This window comes from Phascolarctos cinereus, unplaced genomic scaffold (genome assembly GCF_003287225.1).
Source record: "Phascolarctos cinereus isolate Bilbo 61053 unplaced genomic scaffold, phaCin_HiC Scaffold_3;HRSCAF=262, whole genome shotgun sequence".
Taxonomy (NCBI): Eukaryota; Metazoa; Chordata; class Mammalia; order Diprotodontia; family Phascolarctidae; genus Phascolarctos; species Phascolarctos cinereus.
Genome location: NW_027555736.1, coordinates 185,183,186 through 185,203,743, shown reverse-complemented (window position 1 = coordinate 185,203,743; position 20,558 = coordinate 185,183,186). Strand labels below are relative to the sequence as shown.

The following is a 20,558-nucleotide window of genomic DNA, read 5'->3' as shown; positions in this document are numbered from 1 at the left end:
CTAAATGACTGGCTTCCAGCATCTCCCCCTTTCTTTTTTTTTTTTACTATGGGATTAAGTGACTTGCCAGAGTCACACAGCTAGTAAGTGTTATGTGTCTGAGGCCGCATTTGAACTCAGGTCCTCCTGAATCCTGGGCCAGTGCTCTATCCACTGCACCACCTAGCTGCCCCTAGCATCTCCACCTTTCTAACCCACCCTTGACCCAGCCGTCAAATACATGTTTCTAAAGGACAAATGGGGACATGTCCCTCTCTTACTAAATCTCCCTATTTCCTCTAGGATAAAATGTAAACTCTTCAGGTTGGTATTTAAAGCTCTTCATAGTATAGCTCCAGCTTACACATTATGTTCCTTCATGCACTTTACACTGGAGCCAGACAAGTCTTCTTGCTGTGCTTGGAACTCAATAGTGTAACTTCCGCCTCTGCATCTTTACAAAGGCTGTCATCTTCCCTTCCCTCCACCTCAGCCTGGCTTCCTTGAAGGTTTAGCTCATGTTCTACCTCCCAAGGAAGACTGTCCTGAGCTGCTCATAGCTGTCAGGACTCCCTCCTCAAATAATCATATACTTCTCTGGGCCTCAGTTTCCACCTCTGTAAATGAATCACATGGTTTATACAATATGATCTTCAAGGTCCCTCCCAGCTCTAAATTCCATGATTCTATGTCTGTATCTGTATGCCTAGGGTAACAGATTGAGAGTTAGAAGAGATCTCGGAGGGTACCAAGTCTCTGAAGCTCAGAGAGGTTATTGAGGTCATGTAGATATATGTATCCTTTCAGTCGAATTAAGCATCTTTGGGTCACCAACTCATTTTTATTTCACCACCTAGCACAATGCTTTGGGCCAGCCCCCAGCAGGTGCTCAACAGATGCCTGTTGGACTGGATACCAACCCAATTGGATACCACATGCAATAGTGTACTTTGTTATTGTTGTTCAGTCATGTCTGACTCTTCATGACCCTACAGACCACAGCACACCAATGCTTTCCATGGGATTTTCTAGGTAAGGATACTAGAGTGGTTTACCATTTCTTTCTCCAGTGGATTAAGGCAAGATTTTTCTGGAGTCACACAGCTAATAAGTGTCTGAAGCTGGATCTGAACTCAGGTCTTCCTGACTCCAGCCCCAGCACTGTATCCACTGAGCCATCTCACTGCCTAATAGCACATCAGGCACCTATAAAAACAAAAATAAAACATTTCCTGCCACCAAGCTTACATTGTAATGGCAGGACAGTTAGGATACACAGATAAGCAACTATAAAATTTTAATAGTAAATATATAATTTTAAGAAGAGAGCCTCAGCAAATTATCAGTGGGGGATTCAATGTACAGTGCACTTAACCTTTATGTCACCCAGGCTGGCAAACTTGGAGTCATTTTCAACCCTACACTCTCCTTCTTCCCCATCCCTGCCACCACCTTACTATACCCCCTACAATCAGCTATCAGGATGTGTCCATTCTATTGTGCACTTGACCCCTTGTCTCCAGTTACATAACTGCCACCTACTTTAGGCCCTCGATCAATATTTTTAAAAGTGTCTACTGTGTGGCTAGGCACTGTGCTAAGTGCTGGGGATACAAAAAGAGGCAAAAGACAGACCCTGCTTTCAAAAGCTTACAATAACAACACGAAAACAAATATAGACAAAGCAAACTACATACAGGATAAGTAGGAGATAATTAAGAGTACTAGAATTAAGAGGGATTGCACAAGTCTTCCAGTAGAAGGTATGATTTTAGTTGAGATTTAAAGGAAGCCAGGGAGGTCAATAGTCAGAAGAGAAGAGGGAGAGAATTCCCAGAGAGAATGCCTGAAGTTGAGATGGAGTGTCTTATTTGTGGAACAGCCAGAAGGCCAGAGGCACTGGACTGGAGTATGCACTGGGGAGTACGGTGTAAGAAGACTAGAAGGTTAGGAGGGGGCTGGGGTTCTATGAAAGGTTCTGAACGCCAAACAGAGGAGTTTGTATTTGACCCTGGTGGCAACAGGAAGCCCTTGGAGTTTAGTAAGCAGGGAGGCAATACGGTTGGACTGGAATTTTGGGGAAATCACTTTGGTGGCTAACTGGAAGATGAATTGGAAGGGAAAAATACTTTAGGCAGGGTGACCCACCAGCAGGCTTTTGCTTTCCTCACTGGCCTACTTGCTTCCAATCCTTCCTCTCCAAATAAAATTTTGACACAACTGCCAATCTTTGTAAAGCACAAGTCTGACCATATCACGCCCCTCCGTAAGAATCTCCAGTGCTTCCCCACTGACTCTAGCATGAAAAAGAAGTTCCTTATCTTTTGCATACTGAACCCTCTCACAATCTGGCTCTAGGCTAACTTTCCAGATTTCACATGATTCCTCTTCACTTTCTAGGTCCCACATTCAACTTATTGTTCTCATACATGATATTTCCATCTTCCACTGTTGTATCTTTGTACAAGTTGTGTTCCATGCTTGGAATTCACTCTCCTAACCACCACCTTTAAGAATCCATCTTCCTTCAAGACTTAGCTAGGGTACAACCTCCTACATAAAAGTTTTAAAGGATACCCTCTCTTCATGGATTAGTGCTTCCCCCACCAAAAAAATTATTTTGTATTTGCATGGTATGTTATATTTACCTATGCATGTGTTACCTTCATGACCATTTTGTTTGTCTTTGTATCCCCGCTTGCATGATGCTTTCAACATTACAGACAGCAATGGCTTTCCAGGGTAACTAGCACTGAAGCCACACCTTGAAGGACAGGATTCCGAGGGGCAGAAATGAGACGTGACAGAAAATGCTATCCACATCCAGAGAAAGAACCATGGAGTCTGAATGCAGATGGAAGCATACTATGTTCTCTTTCTCATGGTCTTCCCCTTTTGCTCTGATTCATGTCTCACAACGTGACTAATATGATTGTACGTATATAGCCTGCGTCAGATTTCATGCCATCTTGGGGAGGGGAGAAAATTTAGAACTCAAAATCTTATAAAAGTGAATGTTGAATACTAATAAATAATTTTAAAAATGAGCAAGTGACTTCTAGTCATAGGCAATGGGTCAGGAAAATGTAAGCAGGCAGGAAAAAGAGCTTAGGGAACAGCTGGCATTGCAATTTCACTGGAACATACTTCGTGAAGGGGAGTGATGTGATATAAAGCTCAAAATGTGGGTCAACGCCAGATCTTGGAGGGCCCTAAATGCTGAAGCTGTTTGCATTTCATGCCAGAGGTAATGAGGAACCATGAAAGGCTCTTGAGTAGGGATATGACCTAGTCAGATCTATGTTGCAGGGAGATTATTTTGGATAGATTGGAGGAGAGGTTGGAAGCAGGGAAACCAAACAGTCTAATTAATAGTCCAAGTCAGTAGAGTCAAACTCAAATAGAAACAGGGGCTACTAGACCCTGTAGGCCACATATTGCTGTAGAAATCCACGTATCGATAGTATGTTTTGTTGCATTTTAATTTATTTTGTTAAAAATTTCCCAATCATATTTTAATCTTGTTGTTTGTACTCTGCAGTGTTGTGGGCTGCATATGGCCTGACCACCTCTGGTCTAGGCTACAAATGTTAAGGGTGATGGCACTCTCCCACTGCTTGCTGAATTTTAACTGAATGCTTCATTGTGGTGCTGAGGTGATCCTGGGTTCCCAAAAGCTGTGCTAAGAAAAGGTGGCAGGTCCCCCTATGTATACAGCTGTTATTGGAGGCTTAATAAATGCTTGTCTATTACTTGAACTGATGCTGAGTGAAGTGAGCAGAAACCAGAAAAACACTGTACATAGTAATAGCAACATTATGCTATGATCAACTATGATAGATTTAGCTCTTCTCAGCAGTACAATGACCCAAGATAATTCCAAAAGACGTGATGGAAAATGCTATCCATATTCAGAGAAAGAACTGTGGATTCCAAATACAGATCGAAGCATACTATTTTCACTCTTTTTTTGTTTTTCTTGGTTTTTCCCCTTTGTTCTGATTCTTCTTCACAATGTGACTAATGTGGAAATATATTTAACATGATTGTACTGCATAACCTATATCAGATTGCTTGCTGTCTTAGGGAAGGAAAAATTTAGAACTCAAAATCTTACAAAAATCAATGTTGAAAATTATCTTTACATATAATTGGAAAAAAATACTATTAAGTGCAAAAAAATTTTTAAAAATGCTTATCTAAGTATCAAGAGGCTCATCATCAGGGGGCTGAGCAACTGGGAGGATGAATTTTTTTTTTTTGCAAAGCTGTTTTGAGACACTGTTGGTGCCTCACCCCACAGAATAGTTACAACGTACATTAGTGGAAGATGGCCCACAGTTGATGAAATCAAGGATTCTTAAGTATCAAATAAATGCTAATACTTAACCAACAACCATCTCACCCCCGCAGTCCAAACTCTCCCAACTTGTGACCCACACATACATAATTTGCACATAAATGCCTTTCTCCCTGGGGCACAAATATGATGTCATGACTTGCAAGTGAATTGGATTTAACTGAGGCAGGGCCGTGCAAAGTCACCAGCCTCACTCTCTCCTTTGGAGCCAACTGGGTCCTATAGCAAGATACTGATCAGGATGCCTGGAGGTGGTCCAGGACACAGTGGGAGACCTTGGCATTTTTTAAGCTAAGGTCTCTCCCAGGTCTCAGTTTGTCTGAGGCAATGCCCATTCAGTGATTAAGAGTAGGTAAGAAATGAGGCAAAGGATGACCTCTCTTACTCAAAAAAAAAAAATCAATCTGGGAGGGGAAGACACACAGAGACTCATACCCCACATAAACTAATACTCAATACTTAAAGCCAACTAGTGGGGTGAGGGAGGGGGAAGAACAGGGGCAAACTCGGAAATGGTCCCAATACCACTGTTGATGGAGCTGTGAATTGTTATAACTATTCTGAAAATCAATTTGGGATTCTGTGAGAAAAGTCAGAGTAGCATAGATTGAGAGCTAAGAAGGGAGTTTAGGGGCATGTCTAGTCCAACTCTTGTATTTTACAGATGAAAAAGCTAAGGTCCAGCAGGGATTTAAGTGACAAGCCCAAGATCATGAGTAGACAGCAGATATCTGAACTTGGGTCCTTTGACTCTCAATCTATGGATCCTTCTATTTTTTGTCACCTGGTTACAGACCCTTGGACCACACGATACCACTACTGAGAACATACCTAGGTTCCATCCAAGCCAAAATATTTACAGAAGCAAAAAACTGGCAACAAACATAGGGGCCTAATGATTAGGAACAGAAGAACTGTGGAATATTACTGAACTACAGAGAGTGGTGAGGAATTCAGAGCTCGTAGGGACTGCTGTGTGAACTGATAACAGTGCAAAGAAAGTAGAACCAGGAGAACCATGTACGCAATGAGTACATTACTGTAAATGACAACAGAACTAGGACCGAATACAAAGATCAATGTTGGTTCCTGATGACTGCGGTTGGGACATCTCCCTTGGTGGAGAATGTGGAGCTTAGGAACTGTTATATAATCTGTCATTTGCAGTTATGCTTAACAGGGTTTTTTTTTTGTTGTTGGGGTAGGGGAACAGATGGACACACAACTGGGAAAGGATCATGATGTAAAAAGAAAAATTCATTTCAAAAATATTTCCTACCTGACTAAAATAGCATTTCACAAACCTAAGTGGTATACTACATATACCTAGAGGAACAGGAACCTTACCATAGTGGAAGGGACAAAAACTTTCTGCAGGAGGGAGAAAAATTCTGCTTGCATAGCAAGGAAGGCTGAAGGGATCCAGGCACAGCCACAGGGTATGGGAACAAGCAGCAGCACCTGAAAGCTCAGAAAACAACCCCCAAAGGAGAGACACTGGGAAGGAACACTTTTAGAATTAAGAGATGCCAAAATTCTGGCTGGAGGTAGGATGGCAAATGAGGTATATAATTTCCCCTTTGCTCTGAAAAAGAGCAAACTTTTTCAAAGCCCAAGACTCCTGAGTGCCAACAGAGAACATCCACTTTCCCTCATTAAGAAAGGCTAGCCATAGCAGCTCTGTAAGGGATGGTGGCCTGCCTCCAATGCAGAAGGCAATCCAGGAACACACTCCTCAGTCTTCCTTCCAGTCATCTTGTGCCCAGGCAGGCATGGGTGAAGAGTACTCAAAGCCAGGTCCTTTATAGCGCAGGGCATGAAGGTACATCACCAGCTCCTGAGGCAAGGGGTCCTGTCTCACCAAACGGCATTCCTCACAGAGAGGGTCCATCTCTTTATTCTTCAGCCCTGACCCAGCTGCCTCCCCAGGGGGCAGCTCGGTTGTGTCCAGGTCTGAGGGAGGTTTAAGACCCGGGGGTAGGTCTCCTTCAAAGAGATCCAGAACATCCAGGCTTTGTTTGGCCCGGTGTTCCTCCAACAGGTCCCGTAGCAGCTCATCATCTGTCTTAGGGATGTGACCACCTCGGCCCCGGGCTGGGCCCCAAGCTGCTGTGTTATAGATGGGGTCGTTAACGATAGGGTGGCCCAGGAACTGCAAGTGTACCCGGATTTGGTGGGTACGGCCAGTAAGAGGCCGGCACCGGACCACGCTAGAGTGACCACTGTAACTCAGCCTCTGGAATACAGTTTCACAGGGCTTGCCCCGGGGGTCCACACGGCACAGCCCCACCTTGTAGGACACCACCAAGATGGGCTCCTTGCAGGTGACTTCTTCAGCAGGGAACTCTCCTTCCACCCGGCATACATATTCTTTCTCCAGCTACAGAAGAGAAGACAAAGTTAGCAAAAAAGCTCCAGCTCTCAGATTGCCACTCTCAAGTATTCTGGGTCCACTTTTCCCACATCCAGATTCAGTAATCCCAAGATTCTAACCACTACCTCGGAGCTCTGTGTCCAAGCTTCCCTATTCCTCTTAGGGTATCTCCCTTAAATCTTAGCATCCTCTCCACCTGCCCTTCTGCACAGTAACACATTCTTTTAAAAAAAAAAGTTTACTTAGCAACTCTGATAAGACAATGATCCAAGACAATTCGAAAAAATCATGATGAAAAATGCTATCTGCTTCCAGAAGAACTGATGAACTCTGATCACAGACTGAAGCATACTTGTTTCACTTTCTTTTTTTTTTTTTACAACATGGCTAATATGGATATATATTTTGTATGACTTCACAGGTGTAATTCATATGGTTTGCCTTCTCAATGGGTGGGGGAGGGACTGGAGGGAGGGTGAGAATGCAAAATTCAAAATTAAAAAAATAGTTAAAAATACATTTATTAAAAAAAAAAGAAAAATGTTTAATTTTATAGCTATCTTGTTTTTACATTCCCTTTACTTCAAGGAATATCCCCTCCCTCTAGCCACACTAGCAACTGTCATCATTATCCAGCAAGCAATACATCTGTAACATTCCTTTGTTACTTTGTAATGAAGAAAAAGAGAAAAAAAAAGGATGTCAACAAAATTCAGCAACCCATCAACTGAATCTGACAGTATATGCAATGTTCACACCCACAGCTCCCCACCTTTGCAAAGAAGGGAGAGAGGTATATTTTCTCACCTCTTTTCTGCTTGGTCATTATAATTAAATAGCATTCAGTTCAGATGAACAGGCTAACAAAGGTTATGTAGTCTACTACTTCTTACTGTGTGATGCTAGGCATTCCCTATACTCTTATGAATCTCAGTTTCCTCATTTGTAAAATCAGGAGTTAGAACAGATGACCTCTGAGGTCCCTTCCAACTCTAAATCTTTATGGGCCTATGTCTTCCATCTCTGAGACCTCTGAAAACAACATATGATGTTGAGATTTCCAGGGCCTGGCCTCGACCAGGTGACTTGAGAAGCCCTTCCAGATGTAGAATTCAATGATCCCCCCACCCCAACACTGAGCATCTGTGGGCTTAAGCTGCACTGGGCCTATAAGAAGAGCATGTGCCTGCCTCGCTTTACCTGCCGATCTCTAACTTGCTCATGGATACGCTCAGAGACGGTGGCCGTCTTGGCAAACATAAGCACCCCGGAGGTGAGGCGGTCCAGCCTATGCAGTGGATGCAGCTCCTTAAGCCGGTGCTCCTTGCCCAGGACGAAGATGACAGTGTTGTGGCGGAAGCGACCACAAGGGTGAACGGGCATGGAGGAGGGCTTGTCCACCACCACGACTTCATCGTCCTCAGCTAGCAGGCGGATGGGCTCTGCTGTCACAGGGGGCTCATGCCGGTGGACGGTGTTCTGCAGGAAGTCATTGTCCTGCCAGAGACATACAAGCCTTTGAGTCAATTCAGTGGCGGCAAACCTGCACCCACTTCAGGGGCGAAAGGAGCAGAGTGTTAGGAACACCACAACAGTCACTACCACTCAGGATCACAGATACAGTTAGGGTCAGAATGACATTAGAAGTCTTGGAGTCCAACCCTTTCATTTTTACAGATGAGGAGACTAAAGATTAAGGTCACAGTGCTAGTAAATGTCTGAAGTAGGATTTGGACCTGGGTCTTCTCAATCCCAAGTCCACTTCCTACTATGCCACACCATCTCTCAAGTGCTTTTTTTTTTTAATGCTTTGTGGTTGCTCTTTTAATTATTTTTACACATTACTCATTTCCCAATGACTTCTTGCCTTTCCATCTCCCCACATGACCTTTCCTAGTAACAAAAAAAAGACATTCAAGCAAATCTTACATGCTAACCACATCTCACATTCCCCCAATAGAACGTAAGCTCCTTGAAGTAAACGACTGCTTCATAGTTTGTCTCTGTATCCCTAGCATCTATCACACGGCCTGGCACATAGTAGGCACTTCATAAAGGCAAGATTGGTTGACTGATGTCTGAAAATGTATGTTTCATTCCAAACCTATAACATCCTACCTACCACCTCTTTGCCAAGAGGTATGCTTCATCATCAGTCCTCTGAAATTAGAAGAAGACACTGCAACTGATCACAGTTCCTAAACCTCAAAGGGAATTCTTCAAACTGCTGACTCAACAAACATCTGTTGTTTAGCCATTTCAGTTGTGTCTGACTCTTCATAACCCGTTCAGGGTTTTTTTTTTGGGCAAAGATATTGGATTGGTTTGCCATTTCCTTTTCCAGCTCATTTTACAGATGAGGAACTGAGGCAAACAGGGTAAAGTGACTTGCCCAGCGTCACACAGGTTGTGTCTAAGGCTGGATTTGAATTCAGATCTTTCTGATTCTAGGCCTAGCACTCTATCCACTACATCACCTAGCTGCCCAAACATTTGTTAAACATCAACGTTCTGAGAGCTGTGGTGCTAGAGATTTAAAAATTCAGATAAGGAAATGTCAGCTCTCACAGAGCTTATATTCCCTTGGTGGAACACAAGGCACGGCTAATATGCTGATTTGTTTTGCTTGAATGTCTTTTTTTTTTTTATTTAACATAGTGAGTTCTTATGGGGAGAGAGAAAATGAGAAGGTAGAAAGTGACAGTGATATTTAATAAAACATTTTAAAATGGGAGAAGTTTCTAACCAACTTACTGAGAATGCCATGCTCATGAGGAATAACAGCAATCCCTAATATAAATGGGGATCAATAAGTCACACATCCCACAGGTTAGGTAAGGTACACACCGGGGCAGTCAGCAAACGTATGTATGCAGCCTCAGATATCTAGGTGTCTGAGAGACAGAGTTGGAAAAAATACTTCTTGCACTTAAGGAATTCACAACCTAGAGTGATGAGATATGTACAGAAAATTATAGTAAAAATCTGCAGTGATCAGTACCCAGGGGAGCAGAGAAGTCTATCAGGTAGAGGATCACTCCTAGTTGGGGATGTCAGGGAAGACATGGAAAAGGTGGCAGCATCTGAACTGGTCCATGAAGGAGGGAAAGGATTTTAACAGGCAGGTATAAGAAGCCATTTCAGGCAAGAGGACATCGTATATCAACATAAAGAGAGAGGAAAAGTAGCTAATAGGACAGTACACACGAAAGAGAAATAATGCAAAATAAAATTGGAAATGCAGATTGGAGGCAGATCATGAGAGCCTTATATGTCATGAAAAAGGAATTCATATCCTGTAGATAATGGGAAGCTTTTGAAGGTATTTGAGCAGGATCAGACCTGCATATTAGGAAAATTACTTTGGCACTGATGTAAAGGAGAGACTGGAGGCATCTATTAACTCGTAGGTGCTAATAAAGTAGGAGTAGGAAGGAAAGGATAGATGCTAGTGATAAAATCGATAAAACCTGACCACTAATTAGATGTAGGTGAGGAAGATGAAGAATTTAAAGAAGACTGATGTGTTGAGCCTACATTACTGTACCACTGACAGAAACAGAGAGATTTGGAGGAAAAGCAGGTTTTGGGGAAGGGTAAGAGATAAAATGACTTCATTTTGAGATGTTACATTTAAAGCGTTTAAAGCAGGAGATTGAAGTGAATATGCCAGCAAGGATCGGAGATCATCTGTAAACACAGATTTAGGATTCTTTTGTAGAGATCAGTATTGAAGCCAACGGAATAAAAAATATTGTCAAGAGAAAAAAACCATAGAATGAAGAGATCTAGAGGATGGAGACTGGGATATACCCACTCACTCTTAAGGGAAGGGTGTGGAATAAAGAGACCTCAAAAGAACGTGCAGAAAGGAAAGAAGAGAGCCAGGAGATAGCAGTATGGTGGTTGTAGGGTCAAGGAGTGGATGTTCAGTGTCAAATGGTACATAAAGGTCAAGAAAAATGGATCTCACTTAAAAACTCATGGGAAGGTTATTATTGGGTACCAGCATGATGCTAGGGTTTGGTGGCATGAAACTGTCACGTAAGGACCATGAGGATATCTTCCAACTATATTTAGCATTAATTAGGTCTTCATTAGAACATGGCATCCAAAGCTTCATGACTTGACTGGAAAAGAAAACAGGATTCAAAAAAGAACTAAGGAAACTGCTAATCTGACCGTTGGGAGTCTGTGAAACCCACGTTAAGGACCAGTGCTCTCCAAGAGGTCAAGTTAACTACTTCACCAGTTAGTATACTTCCCTAACCCAATTAGGCAAACTGCTCCTGCTAATTAAGAACAAGAAGGAAGAGCCACTGTTCTCACAGAGCTTGCCATCTAAGGAGAACACAAGCTGTGTTTCCATTGAAACAGGAAAAGTATACAAGATAAAAAGTAATAATAACAGCATTTGGCAAATACTATATCATTTTATCCTCACAACCACCACCCTGGGAGGTCGGTGCTATCATTATCCCCCATTATACGATGAGGAAAGTGAGGCTAAGAGGTTAAGGGACTTGTTTAGGGGACACACTGCTAGAATGTCTGCAACTGGATTTGAACTCAAGGTCTTCCTGAGCATTCTATCCCCTGGCGCCAACAGTGAGGGCGCTAGGGAGATCATGAGGTGGAGCTCAGGGAAGGCTTTTTGAGGGGAGTCGTTTGCATTGGTCTTGGCCGTCTCCCCCTCATCTCCCAGGAGCCCCACCTTAAGAATAACGCTGAGGTCTCGCACTGGATGCTCGTTGAGGCGCAGGCGGCCAGCCCTGGCGGCTGCCTCGTAATAGGAGAGGGGGTGGGCGCGAAACTCGGTACTGTAGACATGGAGCAAGCTGCGGCCCACCCAGCGGCCCTTGCAGTACGTCTGGAAGTCGAAGTAGTAAGGCCGCACCTTGCGCAGCCCGCCCTCGAAGTAATAGCTGGTCTCGGCAAAGTGCTGGTCGCTGAAACTGACCCCGGCCCGCCGCTTCTTCGGTGGCGGCACGAAGCGCTCCCCGATCTGGCCCCGCCGTTTCTTCCGCCTGCCCGAGGTTGGGACCGAGGCCGGAATTAGCGCCTGCTCCTTCTCCCGGGCCGGGGGCTGCTGCTCTCCGTAGGACTTGGCGCCGCCCTGAAGCTGCAGTTCCTGCGGCTCCTCCGGGTAGCTGAGGTCTCTGTCCTTCAGTTCGGGAGCCTCGCACCCACCGCTTGCCATTATCAACCTGCAGCCGTGGGGGCTGCCCGAGAACCCCGCAAAGGTGAATCTCCGCAGGGTAAAGCGAGCTGCGGCAAGCAGGGAGACAAGAGCCCCGGACCCTCTCAGCCACATAGCCCAGGATCGCTCGGCCACGTGGGGGACGCCGCTCCCTAGCGGCGCAAGAAGATGACGCAAATCCTTCACCAGCCAATCTTATGGCCGAATGCGGAGGCCTCGAAGAAAACTGTCGCAAGCACAGAGACGTAGAGAGCAAGTCGCGTCAATTAAGGGAGGGACCTAGGAAGTCGTTGGGAACTAGGCAGTTGGAGAAAAGAGCAGTGCTGAAATTTTGTGATTGCAAAGTGATATTGCATCGCAGCCTTTCCCTATAGCGAGTTGACTTTTTAAAAAATTATTGATTTTTTTTAAAAAACTTTTTTAAAAAACATTTATTTCTCCTAGTATTCCACCTCTTACAAGTAATATTTTTAAAGAAAAAGGAAGAGAAAAAAATAAGTAAAACCTATCAATATATTGGAAAAGTCTGAAAATGCATGACATGTTCCATATCCATGGGCCTCTCACCTCTTTAAAGGAGTAGGGAACTAGTTCACTTTTTAAATTTGATTTGATTTTTTATTTAGTATTTTGTTTTTCCCCAGTTACATGTAAAAACTTTTTTGACATTCGTTTTTAAAACGTTAAGTTCCAAATTTTCTCCCTTCCTCTCTCCCCACCCTACGTCTTCATTGAGAAGGAAGCAATTAAATATAGGTTATACATGTATAGTTATGCAAAACATATCTATAATAGTCATGTTGTGAAAGAAAAAAAAAAAACCTCAAGAAAAATTTTAAAAAGTATGCTTCAATCTGTATTCAGATACCATCAGTTCTTTCGCTAGGGATGGATAGCATTTTTTCATCATAAATCCTTCAGAGTTGTCTTAGATTGTTGTATTGCTGACAATAGCTAAGTCATTCATAGCTGATCATCTCACAATATCGCTGTTACTTTGTACACAGTATATTTCACTTTGCATCAACCCACACAAATCTTTCCAGTTTTTTCTGAGAGCATCCTGCTCATCATTTCTTAAAGTACAATAATATTCCATCATAAGCACATATCACAACTTGTTCAGTCATTCCCCAATTGATGGGCATCCTCTCAATTTTTAATTCTTTGCTCCCATAAAATGAGCTGCTATAAATATTTTTGTACATATAGGTCCTTTTCCTTTTTTTTTTTTTAAATCTCTTTTGGGATATAGACTCAGGAGTGGTATTGCTAGGTCAAAGGGTATGCATAGTTTTAAAGCCCTTTGGGCATAATTCCAAATTGCTTTACAGGATGGTTGAATCAGTTCACAACTCCACCAACAGCGCATTAATGTTTCATTTTCCCCAAATCCCCTCCAACATTTGTCACTTACATTTTCTGTCCTATTAGCCAATCTAATAGGTATGAGGTAGTACTAAGAATTGTTTTAATTTGCATTTCTCCAATCAATAGGCAGTTAGAGTATTTTTTTCATATGTTATAGGTAGCTTTGATTACTTCATCTGAAAACTGATCATATCTTTTGATCATTTATCAGTTGGAGAATGGCTTTTATTCCATCCTCTTTCTCTTTTCATCCTGTCCCCCCTTCCCTAATCTGCCCTCTCTTCCATCACCCCCTCCTTCTTATCCCCTTTCCCTCCTACTTTTCTGTAGGGTAAGATAAATTTCTCTACCCAATTGAGTATTCCCTCTTTGAGTACCCAGTTGAGCCAATTTTGATGATAGTAAGGTTCACTCACTCCCCCTTACCTCCTCCCTCTTCCCCTCCAATGTAAAAGCTTTTTCTTCCCCTCTTTTATGTGAGATAATTTACCAGTCTACCTCTCCCTTTCCCTTTTTCCCAGTACATTCCTCTCTTACCCCTTAATTTTATTTTTTTAAGATATTATCTCTTCATATTCAACTCATATCTGTGCCCTCTGTCCATATATACTGCTTTGACTGCCCTAATAATGAGAAAGTTCTTACGAGTTACAAGTATCATCTTCCCATGTAGGAATGTGAACAGTTTAGCTTTATTAAGTCCCTTATGATTTCCCTTTCCTGTTTACCTTTTTCTGCTTCTCTTGAGTCTTGTATTTGAAAGTCAAATTTTCTATTCAGCTCTGGTCTTTTCATCAAGAATGCTTAAAAGTCTATCTCATTGAATATCTATTTACCTCCCTTGAAGGATTATACTTAGTGTTACTGGGTAGATGATTCTTGGTTGTAATCCTAGCTCCTTTGTCTTCCAGAATATCATATTCCAAGCCCTTTGATCCTTTAATGTAGAAACTGCTAAATCTTATGTTATCCTGACTGTGGCTCCACCATACTTGAATTGTTTCTTTCTGACTGCTTGCAATATTTTCTCCTTGACCCAGGACTCTAGAATTTGGCTATAATATTCCTGGGAATTTTCATTTTGAGATCTCTTTCAGGAGGTGATGGGTGGATTCTTTCAATTTCTATTTTACCCTCTGGTTCAAGAATATCAGGGCAGTTTTCCTTGATAATTTCTTGAAAGATGATATTTATTTATTTTTTTTATCATGGCTTTCAGGTAGTCCAATAATTCTTAAATTATCTCTATTTTCCAGGCTAGTTGTTTTTCCAATGAGATATTTCACATTGTCTTCTATTATTTCATTCTTTCATTCTTCATTCTTTTCATTCATTCCACTCTTGGTTTTGTTTTATTATTTCTTGATTTCTCATAAAGTCAATAGCTTCCATTTGCTCCATTTTAATTTTTAATGAGTTATTTTCTTCAGGGAGCTTTTGGACCTCCTTTTCCATTTGACCAATTCTGCTTTTCAAGGCATTCTTCTCATTGGCTTTTTGGCCCTCTTTTACCATTTGACCTTGTCTGTTTTTTGACGTGTTATTTTCTTCAGTATCTTTTTGGGTCTCCTTTACTAAACTGTTGCCCCTTTTTTCATTATTTTCTTGTATCACTCTCATTTTTCTTCCCAATTTTTTCTCTATCTCTCTTATTGATTTTCAAAATCCTTTTTGAGCTCTTCCATAGTCTGAGACATATTTTTCTTGGAGGTTTTGGATGTAGGAACTTTGACTTTGTTGTCTTCTGAGTGTGTGTGTTTTGATCTTTCTTGTCACCATAGGAAGTTCCTGTCATCAGAGATTTTTTTTCCCCATTGTTTGCTTATTTTTCCAGCCTATTACTTGACTTTTAACTCTTTATTAAAGTAGGGCTCTGCTTCCAGGGTGGAAGGTATACTGTTCCAAGCTTCAGGGTTTTGGTGCAGCTATTTTCAGAGATATTTCTAAAGACTGGTAAGTTTTCAGTTCTTACAATGTGGTATGATCTAAGGAGAGGGGTTTATTACTCTCCTGACCTGTGCTCTGGTCTATGAGTGATAACAAGCACTCTTTTCTGCCCTGGAACTATGAGGATGGTTCCCCCCTCCACTGTGGCTGAAAGCTCTGGTATACTAGTGCTCCTCCTCCTGCCACCCAGAATTGTGACCCAGAGCTGAGTATGGGAAAAGCAACAGAGTCCTGCCTCAGTGCTAGCAAAAGACCCCTGTAATCTTCTGATCAATTGTTGGACTCCCTTACTGTCTGTGAGCTGAGAGCTCCAGAAACAGCTGCTGCCACTGCCACAGTCGCTGCTGATTTTAGTCACTCTCAAGGCCTGCTCCGAGTTTGCTGGGGCCAGATCTACACTGGTTTGGTCCAAGCTGGACTGTGTTCCTCTTTCACCTTGGTGCAACAGACCTTCCTGCCGATCTTCCAAGTTGTCTTGGGCTGGAAATTTGTTTTACTCCATCCTTTTGTGAGTTCTGCTGCTCTGGAATTTGTTTGGAGTCATTTTAAAAAGGTGTTTGGAAGGATTTGGGGGAGAGCTTAGGCGAGTCCCTGCCTTTATTCTGCCATCTTGGCTCCCCCTCACTAGTTCACTTCTAAAAGTCAGTTAATGGAAGGGATGTGTAAATATAGGTATACTAATGCACCATTGTTGGAACTGTGAACTGGTCCAACCATTATTGAGAACAGTTTGGAACTATGCCCAAAGAGCTATCAAACTGCGTACCCTTTGACCCAGCAATAACACTACTGAGTCTGAACCCCAAACAGAACAAAGAAAATGGGAAAGAGGATTTACATGTACAAAAATATTTATAGCAACTTTTTTGTGGTGGCAAAGAATTGGAAATTGAGGGAGTACCTATCCATTGGAGAAAGGCTGAATAAGTTGTGATATATGAATATAGTGGAATACTATTGTGCTATAAGAAATGAAAGGGATGGTTTCAGAAAAACCTGTGAAGACTAATATGAAGTGATGCAAAGCAAAGTAAGCAGAACGAGGAGAACGATGTACACAGTAACAGCAATATTGTAACCATGATCCACTGTGAAAGACTTAGCTGCTTTGATCAATACAATAATACAAGACAATTCCAAAAGACTCATGATTAAAAATGGTATCCTCTAGAGAGAGAATTGATGAACTCTGAGTACATATTGAATCATACTTTTTTTTCTACTTTATTTTTTTTATCTATTTCTTGATTTTTCTTGCTTTTTTTGGTGACATTGCTAAAATGGAAATATGTTTCATATGATTTCACTTTTGGATGATCATGGGTATCATATTGGATATCACATTTGCGTGATGTTGATTATCATATTACTTGCCTTCTCAGTGTGTGGAGGAGAGACTGGAGAGAGAGATAGAATTTGGAGCCCAAAATGAATGTTAAAAATAAACAAATGTTGCTTTTTTTTTTAAAGAACAAAACATCAATTAACCTTTCTATGCCTTGGTTTTCTTACATATCAGATGCATATAATAATAGGGGCACTTTACGATTCATAGGGCTGTTGTAAAGATCAGGTGAGACCGATGTAGGCATACTTAGAAAAAATAAAAATACTATATATACAAATTATTATAGTCTAGTATGATAATGTACCAAATCTATACCAAAATGGACTTAAAGATTAAATCTTTACAATTTGATTTGGCCAAATACATTCCATTCAGTATCCAATAAACCCCAGTGCATCTTTCTTTCCTCCAAGATAAATATGGTCTCGGGGCAGCTAGTTGGCATGGTGGATAGAGCACCGGCCCTGGATTCAGAAGGACCTGAGTTCAAATCTGGCCTCAGACATATAACACACTAGCTGTGTAACCCTGGGCAAGTTACTTAACCCCATTTGCCTAACCAAATTAAAAAAAAAAAAAGATAAAAATAGTCTTTTGTATTTAAAGATCTTCCCAGACTTGATCTCTTCCTCCCTTTCTAGTCTTCTGCCCTCCACTCTGTGATCCAGCTTTGGGATCCTTACTATCCTTTACACACATCATTCTGTCTCTCATCTCTTTGCCTTTGTCACTGGCTATTTCCCATTCATTCCTGGAATGCTCTCCTTCCTCACTTCCATCTCTTGGAATCCTTGGTTCCCTTCTCAGTCCAACCCTCTAGCACTCTCTTCCCTTACATGTGAGAGCCTTCCCCTCTAAAGTTACCTTCCATCTACTCCATATGAATTTTGCATATATGTATTTGTATATGTGCTGTCTTTTCCATGAGAATGTGACTGTTTTTGCCTTTCTTTGCATCCTCAGCCCTAGCACAGTCCTGCCACATAGTAAGGGATAGGGCTTCTAATTTCATTAGTATGCCTTCTTCACCCCCATCCCCTATGCCCAAGAAACAAACCCTACCAATCCAGGTCGGGTCTGCAACTTAAGAGTTTTAGAGAGTTGCCTAGGCCCTAGAGCACTCAGAGTTAAGTTACTTGCCCAGGGTAACACAGTATTTGTCAGAGGCAGGGCTCAAAACCAGTACTGAAGAGTTTAAAAGTCTTCCTTTCTTTGATGCAGATTCTCTATCCACTATGCTATGCCTCTCAATATAATTTTTAATCAATGATAAATAATCATTAATAAGTGCCTAATGAATTATTGGTCCATATTGTTGTTAAGCAGGGTTCAAAGAGACTTAAAAGTAGAGGTACATGATTTCCCCCCAGAACTGGGTAAAGAAAAAGTATAGCATTCCTGCCCATTATATGGTACCTCAGGAACACAGATGTAGGTCACTCTGACTTGCCAGGCAGGGGCAGAAAGTCATAGGGTAACTAGGTTTCATCTACGCCTTCCCTCTGAGATTAATTCCAACTGATCCCGTATATATCTTATTTGTATATAGTCTCTTTCATTAGATTGTGAGCTCTTTGAAGGCATAGACCATTTTTTGCCTTTCTTTGTATCCCCAGTGCTTTGTGATAATAAGGACCATACAAGAATGCTGCCAACGACTACATATATATGTCAGTATGTATGTATGTATGTATACACACATATATGACACTACTTCAGACATCTAGCCAAGTGCCTTATACATAGCAGGCACTTAATAACATCTAGCAGAGTGCCTTACACATAGTTGGTGATTAATAAATGTGTGTTGAGGATGAATGTATTGGAAATGGAGTTATGAACTGGGTCACTGTGCCTTTTATTTTTTAAACTAAGCAGCCTGGCACACAGTAGATGTTTAATAAATGCTTGTTGAATTGTCTAGTCCTATCTAAAATATGCGTGGGCGTGGGTGAAAAGACCAAGGTGAATCAACAATCTGCTTCACACTGAGCATCAGTAAGTTCTGGCATTTGATTAGAATCTGTAATACATATTCAAAGAACCTATTAATTTTCAGCTGTTTCTTAAAAATTCTTGAAATTGGCCTGAAGGTCTTGAGATACTGCCTAGTGCTTAACTCCCATGTTAATAACATTTCACACTTTGAAATGACTGGGTAGCCTGATTAGTACTCTTGGTGCTAATGAATTAATAGATTGAGGAATAAAGTACTGTCATCAGAATTTTAGAGATGCCAGGAACCTTGGAGATTGGCTAAGAGATCAAGGAAGCATGGAATCACAGAATTTTACAGATGGAAGGGGTCTTTTTTTTTTTAGGCAACTGGGGTTAAGTGACTTGCCCAGGGTCATATAGCTAGTAAGCGTCAAGTCTTTGGTCTGAGGCCGCATTTGAACTCAGATCCTTCTGACTTCAGGGCCTGTGCTCTATCCACTGGGCCACCTAGCTGCCCCGGGGGGAGGGGAGTCTTTCATGTAGACATCAAACTCCCTATCCTTCAAAAAATGTATGAAAGAGACTCCAAAGAGTAAGCAGAGAGATTGCTTCTATTCCCCCATGATCTTCTGGCAAAAGTATTGTAGTTAAGTTCTCTTGACAGCTTCTGAGTAGGTTTCATTCGTTCAACAAGTATTTATTGAGCACCTACAGGTAACAGCTTTCACATCTAGAGTAAAATGTCAGGCTTCTCCTCTGCCAGCTAACCTGATTTCATGCCCTAGGCATGCTGCTGGTTGGGTGATTATCTCTTTAGAGCAAGGTGACAGAAGCAAACAGTTCTTAGGAAGAATCCAGGCTTCTCTGCCTGAAAAGCAGGCTGCAATAGCAGTGATAAGCAGACCTGTAGATAAGTCAGTCAGTATCAATCTGCAGCATTATTGAACACTCACTTTTTTCTATTGAGTACCATACTAGATGCTATGGGGAGATATCACATATGTATATATGTATATGTGTATGTGTATGTATATGTATATGTATATGTATATGTATATGTATATGTATATGTATATGTATATGTATATGTATATGTATATGTATATGTATATGTATATGTATATGTATATGTATATGTATATGTATATGTATATGTATACGTATACGTATATGTATATGTATATGTATATGTAGACACACACACAAATAGCTCTTGCCCTTGGGATTCTTACAATCCAACATAAAACTCAGAACAAACAGATATGGACACAAACCTGTCTTACTACAAGGCTGCTTAATTCAGCAAGTATAAACATGGTGGCAAAGGGATGGTTCTTTGATTTGAATTAGAGAGCTGAGTGAAAGCACGACTTCATAGAATATGTGTTTTGAGTCATTTTGAAAGTAGGTCATATACTACTGGAAGGAAAGCATTCCAAGTAGGCATCTGTCAAAAGACAGCAAATATGCACCGGCTTCCTTGTTGGATCCTGAGGTATTCTCTCACCCCCTCACTCCCCACACCCCCAGGTGTGGCTTTCTAGACTTTTCTTTAGCACAGTGGAATTAACATATTTACACCCTGGCCAAAAAACCTTTGGATTTTGTTGTTGTTGTTGTACCGTGTCCTGTTAGCAACCAACCTCCTTAGCAACAGAGTAGCCCTCCTTTGTTTACTGTTCATTCCAACAGACTCCCCACCTCCAGCCCAGAAGTCCAAGCCACGTCTGACACCCCGGAGATGCTTTGACACATTACTCTGTTCTCCATTTCTCTTGGAAGCTTCAGGGAACACTGGCTACAAATGATCAGGAGACCTAAATCCTGTCCAAGATCAATGACTAACTGACCTCACTTAATTTGCTTGGCTCCATCCCTGCTTCCCATACAGGACCACAAATCCGGCTACCAAACAAATACAGCAAGCATATTTATTACCAGGGAAGAGGTACAAAAAGCAGGTTATTGGCCAGGGTGCAAATATGTCAATTCCATTATGCTAAAGAAAGACAACAAAGCAAGAAAGCCTACTATGTGCCAG

General features: G+C 41.6%; 1 protein-coding gene across 1 annotated transcript; it reads right to left on the bottom strand.

The window, feature by feature from the left end:
- Positions 1–3,443: 3,443 nt before the first annotated feature.
- On the bottom strand, positions 3,444–12,060 carry RPUSD2 (RNA pseudouridine synthase domain containing 2). The gene is made up of 3 exons (XM_021009403.2): positions 11,428–12,060; positions 7,914–8,210; positions 3,444–6,719 (listed from the first exon to the last, which is right to left on the bottom strand). The coding sequence occupies exons 1-3, from the start codon at positions 12,025–12,027 to the stop codon at positions 6,075–6,077; spliced, it is 1,542 nt and encodes a 513-aa protein (XP_020865062.1). The 5' UTR covers positions 12,028–12,060; the 3' UTR covers positions 3,444–6,074.
- Positions 12,061–20,558: the final 8,498 nt, after the last annotated feature.

Excerpts from the sequence above, each read along its gene's own strand:
- RPUSD2 (XM_021009403.2), bottom strand. The coding sequence starts at position 12,027 with ATGTGGCTGAGAGGGTCCGGGGCTCTTGTCTCCCTGCTTGCCGCAGCT. Across the intron at positions 8,211-11,427 it reads ACCTCAGCGTTATTCTTAAG|GACAATGACTTCCTGCAGAA; the intron begins GTGGGGCTCCTG and ends TGTCTCTGGCAG. Across the intron at positions 6,720-7,913 it reads AGCAAGTTAGAGATCGGCAG|CTGGAGAAAGAATATGTATG; the intron begins GTAAAGCGAGGC and ends TCTCTTCTGTAG.